This window comes from Aquarana catesbeiana, linkage group LG09 (assembly GCF_042186555.1).
Source record: "Aquarana catesbeiana isolate 2022-GZ linkage group LG09, ASM4218655v1, whole genome shotgun sequence".
Taxonomy (NCBI): domain Eukaryota; kingdom Metazoa; phylum Chordata; class Amphibia; order Anura; family Ranidae; genus Aquarana; species Aquarana catesbeiana.
Genome location: NC_133332.1, coordinates 114,960,905 through 114,983,556, shown reverse-complemented (window position 1 = coordinate 114,983,556; position 22,652 = coordinate 114,960,905). Strand labels below are relative to the sequence as shown.

The following is a 22,652-nucleotide window of genomic DNA, read 5'->3' as shown; positions in this document are numbered from 1 at the left end:
GACCTGCGTGAACGCGATGACGTCAGCACGTCACTCCTCCCTTGTGACTGTGCACACATGATTCTGATTTAATTTTCTTATCCTGGACTAGCCAATCAAGGTATTTTGAGCTATGTTCCCTTCCTTTCCATTTTATACGGCTAGGCTTTTGCCAAGTTGTGTTTACTATATGGTTTAAGATCCTGGGAGGACCAACTGTTTTTTTTCCATAGATTGAAAAGCATCTGATTTAAGGCCGACACGCATAGTAGTGGAGTCATACTGGCTGATATGCGAGTATGGGACCTAATACTATAGTACATCCCCATTGAAGTAGCTTATACTAATATTCATTGCCATATCCTTTATACCCAGTTTACTTGTACATCCTCATATCCCAACCCCTGTGCCTTTATTGTGACTACCGCTTGGCCCTGGTGTCCCTGGCTGTCATCTCCAGAGGGTTGTTCTGCGGTCATGGCATTCCCGGCATAGATGAGTGTTTAGACCATTTGAGGAAGATTGTTTGGGAGTATGGGCCCCACCCCACCCCAAACTCACTAAGAAAGGAGAGGCAAGTGGACTATTACGGTACATATGAAAAGGATATATGTAAGTAGTACAAACCACTAGTAAAAATTCACAAAATTTATTAATACAAAATAGCAACAAACAACAAAGTATAGATTAAAAAAGCTCAGATGACATAGTATTTCAACAAGTTTCGCGGATTTACTGCTTCATCAGGAAAATACATCTGCGGATACAAATAAAAATACAATAATAAGATCCATATAAAGGATTTTACAAAATTATGAAATGGGTAAGGAAGAAAAATGGATAATAGGACTGCTTACCCGAGCCTCGGGGAGTGTACAGTAGCAAGGCAGCCCGGCAAGGTCTGGTATGAGAACACCAGCTAACATCTGAGTGAGACAGTATGGAGAATGGGTGATCGATGTCAGGTAAATACCTGAAGTCATAAGGTAGTATGGTTGTGAGGGGAACACACACCAACGTGAAGGGTGTGGTGAAAGTGTATAAAGAGATAAGAGGGCCAAGAGCGAAATCACGATATTGAATAGGAACAGAGAAAGGAAAAAGGTAAAAAGGGGGTAAAAGGTAAAAAGGGGGTAAAAGAAAGAAAGCATAAAGAAAAAAGGGGTAGAAGATAAAAAGTGAGGAAGGGGGGGGGGGAAAGGGGGAAGGAACAATTGATGGTAAAGAGGAACAAACAAAGAGTGGAAAAATCAAGAGGGAAAAGAAAAAAAGATGATATGAATAATGGTATGCAACCAAGAACCAGATGAGTTCCAGGTGAGGGCATGATAATAGTGAATGTGAAGAACAGACCGTGGAATTGTGAACATAAAGCCAAACATAAAAACAAGTGGTGCAGGTGAAATTGGTGAATAACACAACAAGCCTAGGGGTGCAAACAAGGGGATAGTGAGGACACAAGGTAAAACTGACAATTACCTAAATCAGGGGGTATTTGTATGCGGGACCCGGAGATAGGTTGCCGTGAGGATCAATACAGGTGTGTATAGATCGCAGGGTTAAATAATAATAAATAATTTGGATGATGGTACATTTTATTGATTTGTACTCTATTTAGGCCCCTTTCACACTGGGGCGGTGGGGGCGTCGGCGGTACAACAGTGCTATTTTTAGCGCTGCTGTACCGTCGTTCTTGCAGCTGTATTCGGCCGCTAGTGGTGCGGTTTTAACCCCCGCTGGCGGCCGAAAAAGGTTTAAAATCCCTCGTACAGCGCGGCTATAGCCGCGGTATAGCCGCGCTGTCCCATTGATTTCAATGGGCAGGAGCGGTTTAGGAGCGGTGAATTCACCGCTCCAAAAAAGCAGTTTGCAGTACTTTTTTCACCATCCTGCCTGCGCACCGCTTCAGTGTGAAAACCCTCGGGCTTTCACACTGAACAAACAGCGGAGGCTGTTTAGGGGCGGTTTGCAGGCGGTATTTTTAGCGCAATACCGCCTGCAAACCGCCCCAGTGTGAAAGGGGTCTTACTCTGTTTTGTGAGGCCACTTACTTTCTGTTGAGACCATTTGTTTAAGCACCACATTATTGGTGAGTTTGTGTACATACACACACCTGTATCATTATGCCAATAATCTGTACTGTAATTTTAATTGAGTAGGTTTCTCCAACTAGAATTATTGAAGCTCCTGAAAAAAGCGACATTTTAGGTTGCGAAACATGTAGAGCGAGCAATTCTTTTTACTCTATCAGATTTCAAATATTACCTTGGGGAAATACAGACTAGAATACTACAATCGCTGAGCAGAAAATGATATAACCTGCAATGTATTTCCATTATCTTGCAAACCTGGCCTGTTAGTGGGTCCTGAGGACAGGAGTTGAGAACCACTGATCTATGAGGACTGTGGAAACTACCAAGAAGCATGCATACATCTCAGTGTGGGCATTTTTTTCAATATTGCCACACAGGAAGTATTTATTAGTCAAGTGTAACCTCTAGGATAAACCACTGTCTCCCATATTTCACTACCGCATATATTATGTGTATGTATTTTATGTGAATTAATTATTACAATTTTTCTATTTTTATACATGCCTACAAAGTCCATTATTCAGCATTTACAGTGTTACATGATCACGTAATTGTCATGCAAAGTGCGACAGCGCTGAAAGTGAACATTGGCCTGGGCAGGAAGGGCATAAAAGTGCCTGGTAGGCAAGTGGTTAAGAAATGTATTTAAAAAAAAAAATAAATATAAGATACTTTCCTATTTACGAAGGCTAGCAGCATATGGGTTAAAACAAGCTAATGTTGATCGATAGAATTTAGTTCCGCTTTAACAATACATGTGGAATATTTCAAATTGATTTCTCACGGTTTTAGATGAAGACTGAATGGGGCCTTTGTCTGGGTGGCAAGTTAGGTTTTCTGGAGCTCTTGAGACAGATACCAATTTATTTGTCCATAAATTGGTATTATTCTCCAGTGTTTTATTCTGCCTACATACCAGTAGAGTATTAATCAGTAATGATGTCCATATTACTTGAGCAGTGACCAGAGGCGCATTTTATGTAAACCGTTGCAGTCTGACAATATAGCTCAAGTGCTGCTGTTTTTATACAGTTAGTATTAATATGAATATTTTGTACAGCAACAGAGTTATCTGTTATATACAACATACCATGTGTATGTATTGGATCCAGTGCTCCGTGTGCCATCCATCTCCCTAGAGCAGCCCTTCTCTTTTTTGTCATAGAGGAATCCTTGAAATAATTTCCAGATCTTTCCCTTAGTATTGGTGGTCACTGTAGTTGGGGAAATGAAACATTTGGGCTTGTGTTTTTTTACTTTCACTATTAATGGTAAACGGGACAAACCGAGAGGGTGGATCATCCTAATGGGGGCACAGTAAAAGCCTGGTGAATTAAAAAAAAAAAAAAAACAAACAAAAAAAAAAAACAGGTGTTCTAATCTCTATAATCCCTCTCTTCTCTATTGTCTATCCAAAGCTTAAAAAAAAAAAAAATCAGTTACACGTTAAGTTTAAATAAAATATGCATTAGTGTGAAAATATTTAGTAGATTAAACCTTACTGGATACTGAATGTCTGCAGGTGCCAGCTTTCTTACTATTGACCATTCCAAGCATTTCAGCACTGATAGGTTAACACAGGTGTTCTTCAGAACAGGCTGTACTGTTTAAAGTGGATTTATTATACAATGCCAAGAGTCAGTACAACTGTACACATGGTCACCTTGAATTCCATATACTATTGGGTTTCTTCTAGAGTCCAAACCTGGTGGTCAAGTTGACCTCACAAGACAGCTCTCCCTATTAGAGCAAGGCAGTCTCTTTTGACTTGCTTTCTCCTGGACAGGTAGCCACGATCCTTTAATTACCAGCCCTGGCTTAAAAAAATATATATATATATATATATTTAAGCCAGGGCTGGTAATTAAAGGATCGTGGCTACCTGTCCAGGAGAAAGCAAGTCAAAAGAGACTGCCTTGCTCTAATAGGGAGAGCTGTCTTGTGATGTCAACTTGACCACCAGGTTTGGACTCTAGAACAAACCCATATATATATATATATATATATATATATATATATATATATATATATATATATATATATATATATATATATATATATATATGAGATAGATCGATATAAATGGTGAGATGACTGTCCTCCTCTTTGCCTGGTGTTAAATCAAGATGTGCACGGGCCGTTTCACATCAGAATGCAGTGTGGGAAAGGTGTGCTATGTGCGTGTTTCCCGCACCGCATTCAAAAGTGTGCAATCTGCTACAGCTGACAGTATATTTTTAATGACACCCCAATCTCAAACGCAGAGTATTTGCCCACACCAGATTGCATGGTACTGCACACAGTACCATGCAATTTTGGCGCAGTGCTCTTTTGAAAAGTAGTGCATGCACTATTTTGTGTGATCCAGTGCAATTTTAGCCCATTAAAAAAACAGGCTGAAAATCACACCACCCTGAAATGCACAGAAACTCGGACAGAGTTTCTGTGAAATTCACTTGTGAACCGGCCCTTAAGACCGAGATCCCCAAGTTCTTTACTCTTTTTGATGTTGTTGGAGTGAATGGATTTGTTAAAGGAAAGAAAATGGGAACAAGTGGTGTTGCCATTAGCAACTTATCAGATTTCAACTTTTGTTTTATAGAAAGTGTGTTAGGGCAAAAAAATAATCTTGTGTGGTACATTTCTTTGGTCCTTGTACATTTCCCTATGTTTTTTTAAATCCTTTTTAAAGACCTTGCATGTACAGAAAAATACCTTTTTAATCTGCCAGAAATGCACTCTGCTCCCAATTCCTGTTGTAGGTTGACACCTCAGTGTTTTTGTGGATTAGGTGGTGTCAGCCCTGTCTAATTTTCCTTTTCTAAACCACTTTAATCTGTCCCCTATGCTGTTCTCCACAACATGGACACTAGCAATTTTGTAGTCCAAAGATAACAGTTGGGAGGGCAAATAAGACTCCTTGAAATAACACACTCTGACACTGAATCTATAACAGGACAAGCAGGTTTTTTTTTGTGTTTTTTTTTTTTGCCTTTTATTGAACAGATATAACAAAAAAAACTTTCAGTGGTATATTTAACAGACCGTGTAGCAATTCAGAGAAGGGGTGTTTTTTTTTTTTTTTTTTTTTCCTTCACTTTGGGGTTTAGAGCTGTCATTCCCCAGGGACGAATCTGATCATTTATGTGCTTGACCAGCTTCATTGTGGACCATAAGTGATATGAGCAATTTAATACACCCCTGATGGTGGGTGGATAAATCTGTTAATTCACATGCTCAGAAGACCATAAAAAATGGCAAAGTGCTCACTGCTATTTTTATTAATAAAACAAAAAATAAGCTGGTGCCCCCGATGACATAATTACAATGAAATGCATAGGGCATGGCCAGGCCATGCTTACAGGGAGCTTGTGGAGAGCGTGCTATCGGCTGCTGGAGCTGGATTAACTTGTATCTGCAGCTATCTGCCCCACTGACATTGCATTCCAGATTTTAAGATGTATGCACTTTTTTCTTTGTGTAACATGTGAGTGGTATTTTTTATTTTTTTATTTTTTTCATCTTGGTATTTTTATCCATAAAAGTAGCAGTGAGCACTATGGCGGCTTTTATTGCTTTTTTGAGCATGTGAATTGTACTGATCCATCCACCCACCACCTGAGCTGTTGAGGACTATCAGAGTACCAGAAGAAATAATAGGACCTGGTTAAGAATGATCCTGCTAAGGATGTATTAATCGGATTGATCATATGGGAGCGTGATTTTGATACTGGTTATGAGGGTCAATTTTATTGAGGTAAAGGCATACCCAAAGGGGTTGACTTTGGTAAAGGTTTCAACTTTTACACATTTTCTTCATTTGCTTGAAGTGTCTGTCACTGGGTTTCCCGGTTGTTTATAGACTTGATTGGACTTATATAATTTTGGATTTGTTTTATTTCATTATTGAATCTCTATACAATCGCTATACAACAAAGTTTTTAAATCAGTTAAACTTTTTTAATAGTTTTGTCATAGGTGTTTGATTTTGCTGTTTAATAAGAGAACTGGTAAAAATATATTAATATGCTGCAGAGATAATCTGTACTTTACTGTAGTCTACAGCTTAGGGAAGTTAAGTACTGTAGTATCTTTTGAATTTTACATAAAGAAAAGCAATTTGTCGCTGTTTACGGAACTACAAGTCCCAGCACCTCTGCCAGCCTGTAGGGAGGACGAGATAAAACACGTGTGCCTGGACTTGTTGAGGATTACAGCAAGCGCTCGTTGAATTTGTGAAAACAGAAAACACTGTGAATGTTGTTTGTCTATGCAGGATCATTCAGTAAAATCAATCATTCTGTAGGAGACACACCCCAAAATGGCGTTAGGAGTCCTTGGTTTGGCAACACGTGGCTCCTAATCGTGTTATCATTTTCACACAGTCATACCACAGCAGCCAGAGCAAATTTTCATATCTAATAAGCAATACACTTTTATGTCCGACTACTTTTGGTAGCGTTTGGAAAGCTGGAAGCATTTATCGCGTGTTTGTAGGTCTGAAGGAGTTGAACAGAAGTAAAGCTCTCCGATACTGTAGCCTTGCTGTGCCAAGAGCCCATCAATCCCCGCAAAGGAATTGTGTAACCTTGCATAAAACACATCATTCTCAAACTTAAGTATGTGAAACCGCGTTTACATTGCCAGAGCTTTCTGCAATGCTTTGCCAGCCAGCTTGGCACCGACCAGACCTGGGCATGTATGAGTTAATCTGTGACTGGCCTTGGCAACTTCTGCTTTTTCCTTATAAGAATATTGCTTTGAAATGTTGCTTTGCTAAATGGAATGTGGGAGCAGAAGCCAATGAATTGCTTAAAGGTGCAACACTGCAGAAACCTACATAGCAGACTTCTCTCCCTGATTTTTAGGAACAATTTTTTAAGATTTGCCCCTAATACTTCTAGTACCGAGAAATACCTCTGGTGTTTTTTTTTTTTTTTTTTTTATTCATGGCCATCTACAGTGTTTTTCTGCATACAAATGGTAACGCATATTAAGTCCAACTGCAACCAAAAGTTTATTTCCAAAAAGGTTTTATCCTATATCAATTTTGTTATTGCTGTAAAAGTCTTTTTGGGACAAACGCAATAGGAAGCTTGCGAAATCTCCTCCCAGGGGGCAAAGGACAATATTTCTAATGCAGGGTAAAATGGATAGAACTTTTATGTTTATTTTACTGTCTGTGTCTTATTTCCCTGCCTTTAATAGTGTTACACAAAACACACAATGAGAAATTTGAAGGGGTGCACAATGTACATTTATGCGTTTTTAACCACTTGCCGACCAGCCGCCGCAGTTTTACTGCGGCAGAATGGCACGGCTGGGCGAAACGACGTTGTTGCGTTGCTTCGCCCTGTGGTCACTAGGGGGCGAGTGCTAGGAGGGCACGATGACTGCCGAGCACCCGCGATCGCTTGTGACACCCCAAGAACCGGGATCTGTGTGTAAACTCACAGATTCTAGTCCTCTGAGGGGAGAAGAGACTGATCGTGTGCTTATACAAAGTATGAACACTGATCTCTCTCTTCCCCTAGATAGTCCCATCCCCCATACAGTTAGAACACAGAGATTGAACACAGTTAACACCTTGATCGCCCCCTAGTGTTAACCCCTTTCCCTGCCAGTAACATTTTTTACAGTAATCTGTTCATTTTTATAGCACTGATCACTGTATGTACTCATGTATTGTAAATGGTCCCAAAAATGTGTCAAGTGTCCACTTTGTCCGCCACAATATCGGTCCCAATAAAAATCACAGATCGCCGCCATTACTAGTAGAAAAATGAATAATAAAAATGACATAAATCTATCCCCTATTTTGTAGACGCTATAACTATTGCGCAAACCAATCAATATACGCTTAATGCAATATTTTTGGTAAAAAAAAAAAAAGTAGAATATTTTTTTTTTTTTTTTTGAAAAAAAAAAAAGTGGGATATTTATTATAGCAAAAGTGATAATGTGCATTTTTTTTCTTCTAAATTGTCGCTGTTCTGTTTGTTTATAGTGCAAAAAATACCACAGAGGTGATCAAATATCACCAAAAGAAAGCTCTATTTGTGGGGAAAAAAAACGCACATTCCGTTTGGGTACAGTGTCACACGACCGCACAGTCGTCAGTTAAAGCGACGCAGTACCAAATTGTAAAGTGCTCTGGTCAGGAAGGGGGTAAAATCTTCCGGGGCTGAAGCTGTTAAATTAAAGCCAAGATGGTATTCATTCGATAAACTAAAAAAAAAAAAAAATTAAAAAAAAATGTTTCAAACATAGATACAACTTTCATATGTCTGTCATCATTGTATCTCCTAGAGCAGGGGTCTCAAACTGGCGACCCTCCAGCTGTTGCAAAACTACATGTCCCTTGTCAAACTGTCAGCCTTGCAATGCCTCATGGGACTTGTAGTTTCGCCACAGCTGGAGGGCCGCCAGTTTGAGACCTCTGTCCTAGAGGCTTATCTTAACCATGTATATCCTAAATCTTCCCCAAAGAGGAGGTAAGAGACTGTTGGAAAAGAACAGCATGTATCCAAGAAGCTTCCAAAGCATGATTTCAATACTTGGCTAATAGAGACAACACGAGAGGTGGAGACACCCCACATCTAAATAAAAAAAAAAATTTAAACCGTTGTCCCCCCTCCAAGAAAAATCTAGGTGTTACCAGGTTCCTCTACCTAATCCTTAGCGCCCATCCCCCCCCCCTATTATCCTCCTTTACTACTTGCGTCTGTGACACAAAGTACATTTAAAAAATGGCAGAAGTCCCGACCCTTCCCCAGTATATCCAAAACTGAAAAAACAGTTTTGTCTGCAGTTGAACCTTTAATATACTATTTGCTTAAAAAAAGTATCTAAATTATGTATATGTCGTATGTATTAAAATACCTGTTTGTAATGTTAATTAGTATATGTTTCTCCATGGTCCTCCAAGATTATAATCTGTTTGCCAAGCTTAAATTAAGCAACTCGGCATGCAGTGTGTCCTTGAAAATTATTTTCAAATGTTGGCAGCTAATAAAATGTAATTTCCCACTAACAGTCATCTCTGAACGAATAGTGCACAAATTGTGCAAGAGGTATTGGTTAATGTAAAAGGACTAAATGGGCCAGTTTACCCAAAAAAGTTTTACACTTTGGGTAGATGCCTCCAACTTGAGTTTCCCATTGTCTGTCTGTTTTTCCGTTTTTTTTGTTTTTGTTTTTTTCCATTTATTTTGGAGGATATAGATAGGAACCCAATCAATATGATTGGATATAAAAATCAGGAGATTGACACCTCTTTTCTTTACCAGTATGCACTCAAAATGGGAGTCAGTTCTAGCTGGGTCTTCCACTGTAGCTGTCTGTTGATAACACCAATGTATTGGTGTACAGTTGCTCTCCATACAGACCAGTGCATTTCTGCTTTTCCCTTTAAAGTTGGAAAGAAGGTTACAATATTCATGTTATGTAGGAAATTGAACACATCCTCACGTGTTCCTTTCTTTTGGGAAAAGTTTAGCCAAAAGGTACATTTCACTATAAATGAAGTCTAATGGTCAGCGCCACCTGGTAGCTTTTTATATCCCTAGCAGTGAGATTGCTTGACATATCCCCCTAGCACGGTTTCTACTCTCTGGAGTTTTAGGAGTTCCTACCTACCTTGGGTTGTTCCTATGTTACTTCTATGTTACTTGTAGGGCTGAAATTAATCGACAACTAATCGATTAATCGACAACTAATCGATTAATCGACAACTAATCGATTAATCGACAACTAATCGATTAATCGACAACTAATCGATTAATCGACAACTAATCGATTAATCGATTATGAAATTAATAGATTACTATTTTCATTGATTAATCGGCCAGTAACATAATGGGGTTAAAAAAACTAAAATGAGCCTTTTATAGTACAAAAAGAACAAATCGCTACTGTAAATATTACTTTCACAGGTCTACAGTAAAAAAATGAGCCCCTTACAGTAGTGGTGATCTGCTTTTTTTTTTTTTTTTTTTTTTTTTTTTTTTTTTTTTTTTTTACTATAAAGGGCTATTTTTAGGGTTTTTTTTTTAACCCAATTATGTTACTAAACGTCCTAAACCTGGTTCACACCTATGTGTTTATTTTTCAGAAACGCACTACATTTACATGGTTTCCTATGGGACACATTCACATCTATGCTTTTTTCAGCTGCTGCGTATTTGGAAAGGGTCAGGGACTTTTTTTAACGCAAAACGGTGTTTTTTTGGTTCAATATACTTCAATGAAGAAGCTGCAGAAAAGCATGTAATGCGTTTTTGCAGCAATTTGTGTTTTTTTTTTTTAATCTGCCCAACAACAAATTGGCCAAAAAAAAAGCAAAAACACAAATCACAGCAAAATCACGTGCGCAAAAATAGAAACAGATCAAAGGCAAACTGCATAGGTGTGTACCGAGCCTTATGCTGGACACACTGATTCATTTTCAGACCAGAATATTCAGACGAAATATCTTTGTACATTCGCTGAATGAAAGAATGTTTGAAATTTTCACTAGTTTTTAACATTCTGTTTTTAAAATTAATGTAATTTCTGAAGAAAACTACATATTCAGTCTGAAAATTCCTTTGACCAAGAAGTTTTCTATTATTATTTCCAAATTTTCCTATCACTGTGGTTGAAAACGAACGTCGTTTTGACCCCACTAACGATTAAAAAATCGAATGATCGTTCTTAAAATGACTTTTTTTTTTTTTTTTTTTTTTTTTTTTAAGGAAAACATTGTTTTTTAAATAAAAAAAAAATGTGATCTCTGAATCTGATATTTACCAGATTCACCCTTTGATAGTATATACAGTATATCTCCTCTAATAGTATATACATTATATCTCTTCTGTCTGTTATTCTCAGAGTGGATTAGATATTTTGCTCCTTAATCATATAGTTGGTTATTTATATTTACCACTGCATAGAGATATTTAAGAATAACTTGCCTTTTTTTTTTAAACTTTACATATTAACTAAATTATACACCACACTTTTTAGGTTATTAATCGATTAATCGAGACAATCGGCCAACTAATCAATTATGAAAATAATCATTAGTTGCAGCCCTAGTTACTTGCTGCATCCTGTATGATATAGTTAAATGAGAAATCCAAAATGGAGAGTGGAACCCCATCCTAAAGGGTGGTGGTAATGAGCATGAATACTCTAGCATAAGGACTTCACTAGTGGAGTCCCTGAGAGATTTAAGACCCCTTTTTAGGTTATTTAATTCCTTTAGCACCTGTCAAAAAAAAAAAATTGGGATAAAATGACCCTTTGTAACTACTCTGTAATACATTTGGTACAGTATTGGGAATACTTATTATAGCTACAAAAAGAGCAATGATATACAAAGTGAAAGCCAGGGCAAACCATCACAATTCTAACAATAAAAATTCTGATTGGTCACAGGTTAGAGACCCTTGCAGTTTGCTTGCGGTCTTAGTGGATATTTTGCACATTCTATTGTACCAGTATACAGTTGTTACATTTATGTCCATAAAAAAAAAAAAAAAAAAAAAAAAAAAAAACACTACAAGCAGCAATCACAGACTTTTGTCTACTTCTGTTATACAGATGGCTTGGCTGACTGCATCATGATCTTAAATGTGTATCTTAGTAGGTGAAATGTCTATGACTGCAATGAAACGTGCCATTGGTTGGAAAAGGGTTAATGTCTATCCAGCATAACTCTGCTTGTCTAGTTCTCCCAACCCGTGGCACACAGCCACCAGCTGGAGGCTAGATTCTGCTCATACAGCACATACGTACTGTCAGATTCCTTGTCTGCTTTCCATTTATAGTAAAATTCTGACCCTTCTCACTTTTACACGTCTTTTTTTTAAGTAAATAACTAAAAACAAAACCAAAAAATACAACTGCCGCACGTGTGCCGTGAGTTGTTGTGTCAAGCGCAAGGCATTTTCTTACTGTGCAGCGAGCAATAAAAAAAAAAAAAAAAAATTCAATGCCAAAACAGAACAGCATAAACCAAGCTCTGCTATTGGGCATCAGCCCAGTCCTATATTGCTACAGAGAAGGTAATTGGCTCTTGTGTTTTACCATGCGCAGATTCGATTGGGAAAGGCCCCTTTTTTCAATCCACAATGGCTGATTGCACTGTGCCGTAGTGTCACTATCTAAAAGGTTTTTCCTGTTGCAAAAACTCATTTTCTTTTGCTGTATCGTGTAAGCTTGTGATTGAAAATTACAAGGTTGTATTTTTTTTTCTGATTATGTATTTCATTTCCTCTTTTATTGCAGGTTGCTGAAACGTGCCTTTTTTTTTCTGAAGCTAACGCTGCTTGGATCTCTGTCTAGTGCTGCCTCTGTTTTGTTTTTTTTCTTTTTTTTTTTTTTTTTTTTTTTTTTTTCCCCCCCTTCTTTTTTTTTTTTTTTTTTTTTAATTTGCCGTTGCTTGCAGGCCAACCCAAACGGCAACTGACCTTCATAATTACAATTTCAGCACTCAATCCTTGAATACGGAAATCATCAAATTTTCATTAACAGTCACGGCTGTGCCCAACTGTAACATTATTTTATTCATCGTAACAATAAATAAAACGCCACAGATTGTCTGAGGAACTGAAATTCTGCCAATTTCTGCTGAGTTTTACACAACCATAATTGGAACCATTAAGCTAAGAGCACAGAATTGTTGAAAAGTCGGCTCAGTCTAACTCGATCTGATTTCAGAAGTGACAAAGCCAACACATTCAAACTTTGACATTTTGCACTTTTCAAGAGCTGGTCTCTAATTAGATTTATTTTTATTTTCAATTTATCTGATAAAACGTCTATTTTATGGTTGGATGTTTGTCTCATTCATGTCTCGACAACAGATACAAATTGACTAAATAAAAAAGTATAAAAAAAAAAAAAAATAAAACCTTAAGTGCTGACATTTTTTTTAACCAAAGCGAAAAAAAAAAAAAAAAAATAGTTTTTATTCATTTAAACTTGAACTCCACCTTTCCCCAACCCCTTCGTTAAAGAAGAAAAAAACGATTGTAGTCACCGATAGGAGGTGTTCTCCTTGGCCTCAGCGGTCTGTCTTTTAATATGGCTGTTAACGTCTCCTTGGTGCGTGACACAAAATGGCTGACGCTGGAAGTCTGTCGGGAATTTCAGAGAGGCACTTGTTCAAGGTCTGATGCAGAATGCAAGTTTGCTCACCCATCACGGAGTTGCCATGTGGAAAATGGACGAGTTATCGCTTGCTTTGACTCGCTGAAGGTAAGGGAAACCAGTGCTTCTATTTAATTTTGGAGTTTTAAAGTTTGCCTCTGATTATATCTGCATCAATATTCAGTCATGATTCTTTTTAAAATGGCATTTCCTCACTAACAAGCCAGTGACATTTGATGGAAAAATGTTGGGTGTGGTAAAAAAGTATGCCATAGTGAAAGCAAATGGCATGTACTGTATAAAGTGTAACTTCACTGTTACTTAGAAATATAGCAATGGCAGCTGACATCGCTTTATATAGTGGAAATGTCTTTTTCATCATTCCGGTCTGTTTGGGTTTGGCACAGCCTTTACATCTTCCCTAACATAAAGGGCGAGGTATGGGCTATGTTCAGCTTCACAACCAGTTACAGCAGGGAAAATGTATTATTTGATCCCCTGCAGATTTTGTAAGTTTGCCCACTTTCAAATGAAGGGTCTATAATTTTTATCATAGGCATATTTAAATTTAAATGTTATAAATTGAGTTGCAATTCAGTAAGTAAAAGAAGTATTTGATCCCCTACCAACCAGCAATAATTCAAGCTCCCATAGACTGCCTGCAGTATGTGCTCATGTATACAGGTACACAGATTAGTCCTGTCAGTTTTTAAGAAGGTGCTCCTAACGACAACTCGTTATGTGTAGAACAGAGAAAGGGGGGAAAGTTTGGGACTTTGAATGAGGCACATATGTAGTGTGCCTCCATCCCTGATTCAGTAAAAAGAGAAAGGAGATTGGGACTTTGAGACTCTCGACATTAAGGGGGTATGGTGTTGAAAAAACATGTTTAATGACACGGAGGATACATAAAAATACATATCAATGGTATATAACAAATATAAATTGTTTTTTGATCGTAAAAATACACATGCAAATATATGTGTATATTTAATCATTAAAAAAAAAAAAAAAAAAGAGTTTGATGCCTGTTCTGGAAACCATGTATGTAAAAGTTTTCCTCAGTATGTTTTGGCGTTTATTTCTAACTGTATTAATTTTTCTTAAGCAAATATTTTTTGCTTTTAATTTGTTTCTTACCTGGAGACCCCGCCACTGATATAACTTCCCAGTGAAGTTTGTCAACATTAACCCACCGCTTTAAATTTTGTAGCAGTGTTGTCATCCTGTCTTGGACAGCCTATCAGATCAGCAGGCCAACAGCCAGCTGAAGGGAAGGAGCACACCAGTGGTTTAGCGTTGTCAGACTGCAACAGAGCGTGGTGATACCGCTAGGATCTTCAGGTAACGCGCTTTGCAAAGGATTTACAAAAAATAATTTGCTTAAGAAAACTGTATACAGTGAGGCATGATGCCAGACATACTGAAAGTTTGATTTTGGGTTTACAGTCACCTAAATACACAATTTATTCTATTTCGGAGTCCTCTCTGCAACATCAGAGGACAGGGCATAGAGCCCCAGAATTGCGGGACAGGGCATAGAGCCCCAGAATTGCGGGACAGGGCATAGAGCCCCAGAATTGCGGGACAGGGCATAGAGCCCCAGAATTGCGGGACAGGGCATAGAGCCCCAGAATTGCGGGACAGGGCATAGAGCCCCAGAATTGCGGGACAGGGCATAGAGCCCCAGAATTGCGGGACAGGGCATAGAGCCCCAGAATTGCGGGACAGGGCATAGAGCCCCAGAATTGCGGGACAGGGCATAGAGCCCCAGAATTGCAGGACAGGGCATAGAAAACTGACAGCACTGCCCCCTGAGAGAAGTCCGGCACTTACTGATCTGTGATGTCCTCTTCCCCAGTGCAGGCAGCAGCGGCTCCTCATGTTTCCTCCGCCCTGTGTCTTCTCTTCCGCCAAAGCGAAGGGCATCCAATAGGATAGCCTGACTCTTTGGCCAGTCGGGAAACAGGTCTCACTGACCTGCCTCCTGATTGGCGGGGAGGCACTGTAGTGTGAAAAAAGCGAAAATTAATTCTCTATGGTCTAACAATTGGGTGGGATCGGGGTGCAGTCTCTGTGCCCCAAGCCCATCCTCTTTTTTTTTTTTTTTTTGTTATGCCTATTCGAGCCTCTGGCTCTAATCAGGTGCTTGGGGAAAGAAAAAACACCCCCGCCATAGGAATCCATGCACCCAGTGTCCTGAAAAGGGCCTGGCGCATAGATAGGGAGGCTGCGGCAGGGATGCACGGGCCGCCACTGGCGAGATCGCTCCCTCCCATGATTACGGCCTCCTCCAGATCTCCACGGACATCCTCCCTGGTACCACCCAATATAGTGGCTTCTCTCGGCCATTTGGGTCTCATCCGCTTTCTAATTGGCCGGGAGGAGTAGCAGGAAGACAATGGCTTATATTCGCTATTGTCACGCAACAGGGTGGGCTCAGGGCGCAGTGGTCTGCGCCCTGAGCCCAACCCTTTTCGAAGCCAATTAGAGCCTCAGGCTCTAATCATGTGCTTCCAAAATAAAAAAAACCCATAGACATCCATGCGTCCAGCACCCTGCATGTAGATTGGGAGCCAGACGTATGGATTAGGGGGCGGCACCCCTGCGCCCCTAATGGATGGGCCTGCCACTGGTAGTCATAGATGGAAATTTTAAACTGATTTTAGGCAAGCACTTTTTATTTAGCAAGTTTTTTTTTTTTTTTTCTTCTGGATACATTTTATATAGAAAAGCTAACCACTGTATAGACCCCTACCAGTGTTAAAGAATGTTACCTCAACATTTAATATTCCAGATATGTGCCTGTTGTACCATTTACTTGTATGAAAAAGTATCCTGTTCTCTTTGTATTGCTTCCTTTTGTGTGAAATACCTGATGATTCTGCCAGACCTCTGCTTTCTTATTTCAAACTGAGCACGCTAAGCATGAGCGCACATCCATTCCATTGTGGTCAGTTTTCTGATTGTGCTGGGAGAACAACCTGCCTGTCCTACAGTGATCAAACTTGTGCTGACACGCCCCCCTGCACAGCCATTCACTGGGAAGATTAGCTTACTGCTGTTTCTCTGCCCCCACCTCTCTAAACCCCTTGTGCAGCTGAGAACAGAGATTGTGTGATCACTAATCAAAAAGTATTTATAATGTTATTTGTATAAATATAGAAATGTTTGCCTTTCATTTCCATTTTTAACGGAATGGGTTGTTTTTAGAAAGTCAGGGTTACACATATACTTAAAAAGCTTTTTCCCAACCCCTTTATAACTGCCGCTTTTGCAGGACAACTTGAGCTGCTTGCAAATATGGAGAAAAGTAGAATGAATGACATTTGAAATAAAATAAAAAATAGTTACAATACAGGATTTTTTACTATAATGGTCCTCTATCAAATTTTCATATAACTGTTCTAATTCCTGAACAACCCCAACTGTTAATATTGGTTACAGCTGGCATGATGCAATGTTGGCACTCTTTTTGCAGCTCTTCCTGGGGGAATTTCTTGAACCAATCATTGTTTTTTATGAAGCAAGATATGGATCTTGTTAACATTGGGATATGTTGGAGTATGTTGAGCTGGGGCCCTTCCTATCCCCCTAACAAATGGAAATGTAATAGATAAACATAGTCGGGCTGAATCACCACACTGTACATAGCCAAGGTGGTTATCCTGTCTTTAATGTGGACTCTTAGGAACCCACCTCATTTTGGTCTTTTTACGCTGAATGAGTGAAAGGATTGGCCATTTGCTTATTTTTAGAGTAAATGTGAGTTCCTTAGCAAGATTCTACTGAACAGAAACTGGTAATATGCCTAATCTATGACCATGGTAGCATGTACACCACATTAAGCATCAATCGCCCATCATGGTGGTTTCCTGCTGCAGCATTGGTCTGATGCTGCTGTGCCCCACCAGCTATAATCTCAAGATATGAGCAATCACATGACCAATGATCACTCAGTTCCCGGTCTGCACTCTGCAGAGAGGGGTGACTGTCAGTCTGCTCTGTGCCTACAGCGCTCACTGAAACGCTGGGGAGGGGGCAGAAGCAGCTGGCTCAGGCTCTTAGCAGTACATTGAGAAGCTGAGCCAAGTGCAGATCAGATAGCTAAGTGGATCCCCACATTGTTGTTGGGATCCTTCCAGAGTCTGGAATGGCTCTGTGATGTCAAAGCCCGCTGTCGGCAGATTTTGGGTCACAGTGGAAAAGCAGATGCACTCTTGTGACCCACAAGAGAAATATGACCAAAAAAACATTGGTTATGTGTCTATTTTAATTTGTCCAATTTTGTTTCATTTCTTCACATCATAATACATCGTGGTGAAGGATTGTTTTGATAGAACACATACCCAACAACCCTAATGAAAATAAATAAAACATTTCCAGCTTGTTTAGTTGCTTAATTTTATTTATTTTTATTTATTTTGAGTCTCAAGAAAATTGATTGAAAGTGATGTAAAAATGTCCACACGCACTTTTTTTCTGTAGATGTGGCCAATGTTGATGCTATTATTGAATGATTAGAGTGATCTGTAAAATAGGCAGTCAGTCTTTGCAGTGGATACAAATGAATTACTTTCAGGAAGCTTTTTTTACCTGAAGAATATACAACTCAGTGCACTTCTAATGGGATTCTGTTAAAAAAAAAAAAAAACCTGGAGCATGGGATATTTTTCACATTTGTATCAAATCTACAGTACAGATACCTATTCTCAAATATTCAAGTTTGTCCATTTGTTCCTGACTGTTAAGGCCTGTACACACAATCAGAAAATCGGACGAAAAATACCGCTTTCGAATCAATCGTACGATAATCTAATGGTTAGTACACTGCTTTCCAGAGCCGATCATGACAGTTCATTCGATCTTCTCTGAAGGGACAAACCTGAAAATGTTTCTTGTACGATTTTCGTTTAACCACTTGCCAACCGCCTTCTGCAGATATACTGCATCAAGGCGCCTTGGCTGCGCAAACCTTCGTACCTGTACATCGGTCCATGCATGCGATAGTGTGTGCGCCTGCTGCACGCCAGGGGAAAGAGCGCACGTGTCCGGCAGACTCTATGTCCGCTGGCAACGAGCGGTCGCGTTACAGAAGCAGAACGGGGATATGCCTGTGTAAACCAGGTGGATCCCCGTTCTGACAGGGGACAACTCTGAGATCGCTGTTCCCGATTTACTAGGAGCAGCTGATCTGTGTTGTCCCAGTGAGCCCATCCCCCACACAGTTAGAACGCACCCAGGGAACATTGTTAACTCATTGATCGCCCCCTTCCCTGCCAGTGTCATACATTGATCAGTGCATTTTTTTTTTTTTTAGCACTGATCACTGTATTGGTGTCACTTGTCCCCAAAAAGTGTCACTTGGGGTCAGATCTGTCTGCCGCAATGTTGCAGTCCCACTAAAAAGCGCACGTTGCCGCCATTACCAGTAAAAAAAAAAAAAATTAAAAGTCCCTATATCTATCCTTTATTTTGTAGACACTATATAACTTGTGTGCAAACCGGTCAATATACGCTTATTGGAATTTTTTTTTACCAAAAATATGTAGCAGAATATATATTTGCCTAAGCTGATGAAGAAATTAGATTTTTTTACTTTTTGGATGTGTATAATATAAAAAAAAAAATATATATATATATAGAGATAGATAGATAGATATATATATATTTATTTTTTTTAATTAAATATATTTTAAAAATTTTCGCCTTTTTTTTTTTTTTTTTTTTTTTTTTTTTTTTTGGCGCAAAAAATAAAAACCGTACAGGTGATCAAATGCTACCAAAAGAATGCTCTATTTGTGGGAAAAGGACATCAATTTTGTTTGGGTACAATGTCGCAAACCCGCGCAATTGTCAATTAAACCAAAGAAGAATACCCCCCTTAGTGGGATTTTAATAGACCATCAACTCTTAAGATAAAAAAGTTTTTAATGATATACAATAAAAAGACGTTCCATACAGAAACAGAACAGAAGATATACAGATGAAAATGATCATGTTATATGTACTCTCCTAGGGGTGATGTACCCCGATACCCGACGCGTTTCCAGTATTCTGATACCTTCATCAGGGGTTTGAGAGTTTAAGATGTTTTACAAATGTATAAGTTCCAATGGAATGATTCTGTGTTCAGGGAGCACTCAGGACACCAAGGTCAAATAAAGTATTTCATGGAAGCCAGACCCAATATACATTGAGCGAATCTACTTGGGGCAGACGATCGTTCGAGCCTATGTAATATAGGCTGCATAACGGGTGGATGAGTATCCAACCGTCCCAAAGTGGATGTATCCTCTGGAAGTCCAATGTGTGGGTGCCTTCCGTATATCAGTGCTGATATAGGCTGACATATATCAGTGCTGATATAGGCTGACATATATCAGTGCTGATATAGGCTCTAACGATCGTGCTGCCTGAACACAGATTCATTCCATTGGAACTTATACATTTGTAAAACATCTTCAACTCTCAAACCCCTGATGAAGGTATCAGAATACTGGAAACGCGTCGGGTATCGGGGTACATCACCCCTAGGAGAGTACATATAACATGATCATTTTCATCTGTATATCTTCTGTTCTGTTTCTGTATGGAATGTGTTTTTGTATGTTGTAGACGTTCTCACGTCTTTTTATTGTATACCATTAAAAACATATTTTTTATCTTAAGAGTTGGTGGTCTATTAAAGTCCCACTAAAGGGGGTATTCTTCTTTGGTCTAATACGTGAGGGATGGGACCACCACACTCTACATTTGATATGATGGAAGCCTCTTTCTTTCTCAATTGTCAATTAAACAACGCAGTGCCGTATCACAAAAAATGGACTGTCATTACGGGGTAAATCCTTCCGGGGCTGAAGTGGTTAATCAGTACAGTCTTCGTCTGAAAATGCAGTACAATACACAAGATCACTTCTGAATTTTTATTCTGTCATACGAGAATTTTCATACCTTTAGTCCAGGGCTCGACAAACCCCGGGCGCCAGGTCGCATTTGCGACTAGAATTAGCGACCTGGTGCCTGGGGCGGCACAGCTTGGGGTATCCTGTCTCTGTGCAGACTCCGACCCCCCCCCCCGTGTGATCGCGTCGGGCCGCGCCAGCCGGTAATTGAAGCCGCGGCTTTGCGGCCTTCCTCGGTCCTTCTGGAGTCCTTTTGGAATCTGGCTCCATCTTGTGATGGCCGTTGGTATTACAACCAACAATGTTAATGCAATGCTAATGCGAAATACCTGCCTGTTTTCACTGCCCGCCCATCTCCTTCCCAAAGTGGAGAAGAGAAGGAAGTGAATGTGGGGATAGCATTTTTTTTTTTTTCGTAATAACTTTTATTTTTATTTATTTATATAAAAACTGTTTATTTATTTTTTTCCTAATTAAAATGAATTTGTTATCTCCCTGCTTGGCCCCTTTCACACGGGCAGTCTGATCAGGTTCGCCTGTCTTTTATTCAGGCGGACCTGATCGGACCCTTAGAGCCCTTTCACACCGAGCCGCGGGGGGTGTCGGCGGTAAATCGGCACTATTTTTAGCACTGCTTTACCGTCGTTTTAGTGACGCTATTCGGGCCTCTAGCGGGGTGGTCTTTCTGTGTAAATTTAAGATTAGTTATTTTTTATATTGAAAATAAAGCTTTGTCGGTCGTTTAAAAAAACCCGGCTCCTAACTTTTTTAGCTGGCTCCTAGATTCCAAGCAAATTTGTCAAGCCCTGCTTTAGTCGTTCATCCGATAATCTCATTGTGTGTGCGAGGTATTACTGCCCATATGCATTCAAATTATCAGGTGTACATGGGCCACCATCAGCTTTTGCACCTGATATTTACCCCCTCTAATTTTAATTTTGGTGTGATGTAATTGTTCAAGGGCTACGTTAGTGTATGTAGCTCTTAAATTACTTTTGTCACCCACACAGTACTGATGATCTGCCAAAGTATGTCCACTAAAAAACAACCCCAATAAATTTTTTTTATGTCTATTTGTTTTTTGAATAAACACAAAGTAAAACAATTATGGGAACAGAGTGAAAAAAAAACTCACTGATAATTATAGCAAGATGAGTGAATAAATATCCACTCTTTTTTTTTTTTTTTTTTTGGTCTCCATTTGAAGGTAGTGTAGAAAATAAGCAGAGTTCAAGCATAACAAGATCAAGTAGGTGCTGATTTGCAAAAATGGAATGCATACAGAGTGGGAGAAAATAAAGATACAGAGAAAACCCATTTGTAAATAAACAAATACAATTTTTTTTTTTTCTTGCTGAAATGTATTTGATATTTGAAATGTGAAGCATGAACGGCACCTATATCCTGTAAGTGTGCAGTTGTAAACTTGGTATTGTCATTCACATTTTACATTTTTGGCTGGCAAGACCCCTATGTAATCCTGTCCCATCATAAACCAACACATAATGTTTCAATACTAGTTTAACTCCAATGTGAGCAAACATGCTGTCCTGCCAGAATTTTGATGGCAAAACTGCATGAACAAGAGCAGGGGCTCTGTCCTTGAGGCTATAAATACAAGTTTGAAGGGTTTAATATATTTGCTTAAAGCTTAACCCACAATTTGTACAAGTGAGTGAAGTAAGGCATCTGCTATATTTAACTTCATAAATTTCAGTCTGCCCACTTCCCAGGAGTTGTGCTGACTGAAAGGTACTTTCCACATTCTTTGACAATTCTGAAATTGTACAATAGCTCTCTGTCTGCTATTTTATGAGCATGGTAAGAGTTGTGTAGAAGGAGCCCAATTATGCCTATTGTCCAGGCTCCTCAGCTTAGAGGAGGGTAGACATTTTGTTCTCTCTCCAGAATGATCTCACCTGTGTATTATACCTAATTAATAATCTTATTGTTTATTTCTTGTTCATTAAGAAACATTTGGGTTATACTGCCACCTTCAGGAGGAATTGGACATGGGCAAACAAAAAAAAAACTGAACAGCCAGGTATCACCCCTTCCACTCTCATCATGCTTCAGTTTTTTGCTAGTGTCCTATGAGGATGCATATCTTTTCTCTATTGAGAAAATTTTAATTTTTTACAGTCGTTTTTTCTCTTTAAGATTATTTTTTTTCTTCAAGCGTTCATCTGGTCTGCTCAGTTGAGCTTTTTATGCATGTAACTGGATCGGCGTATCCGCTGCAACAGCTTTGAAGGCAGTAACACTCCCTCCCTTCTGGACTAAAAATTGCAGGGTCTGCCTGGAATGTTGCCTTCAGACCCTGCGTTCTGCAGGTGTCACTTTTCACCTCTGTGTACTGTAACTTAACCACTTTCCAGGTCCAGAGCCATGGCACAGCCGCTGGTGTTACCCAGTCTCTGAAAACTCCTTAATGAGTATGATGTGTTCACCAAGCATTGGGAATTACCAAGTTTTGAAAGCCATTATTATACCACCTTTTACTTTGGCTTCTATTGACAGCATTAACACCCTGGATAAT

The 22,652-nt window shown here is 39.2% G+C and overlaps 1 protein-coding gene across 5 annotated transcripts in view; it reads left to right on the top strand.

The window, feature by feature from the left end:
* Positions 1–22,652, top strand: part of MBNL3 (muscleblind like splicing regulator 3) — a 189,079-nt gene that overhangs the window by 81,214 nt on the left and 85,213 nt on the right. For all 5 annotated transcript variants that reach the window (XM_073599171.1, XM_073599172.1, XM_073599168.1 and 2 more), the window contains exon 2: positions 12,345–13,316. In XM_073599171.1, coding sequence (XP_073455272.1) covers positions 13,143–13,316 — 174 coding nt within the window. In that variant the 5' untranslated portion in view covers positions 12,345–13,142. The remainder of the gene's footprint in view (positions 1–12,344; positions 13,317–22,652) is intronic.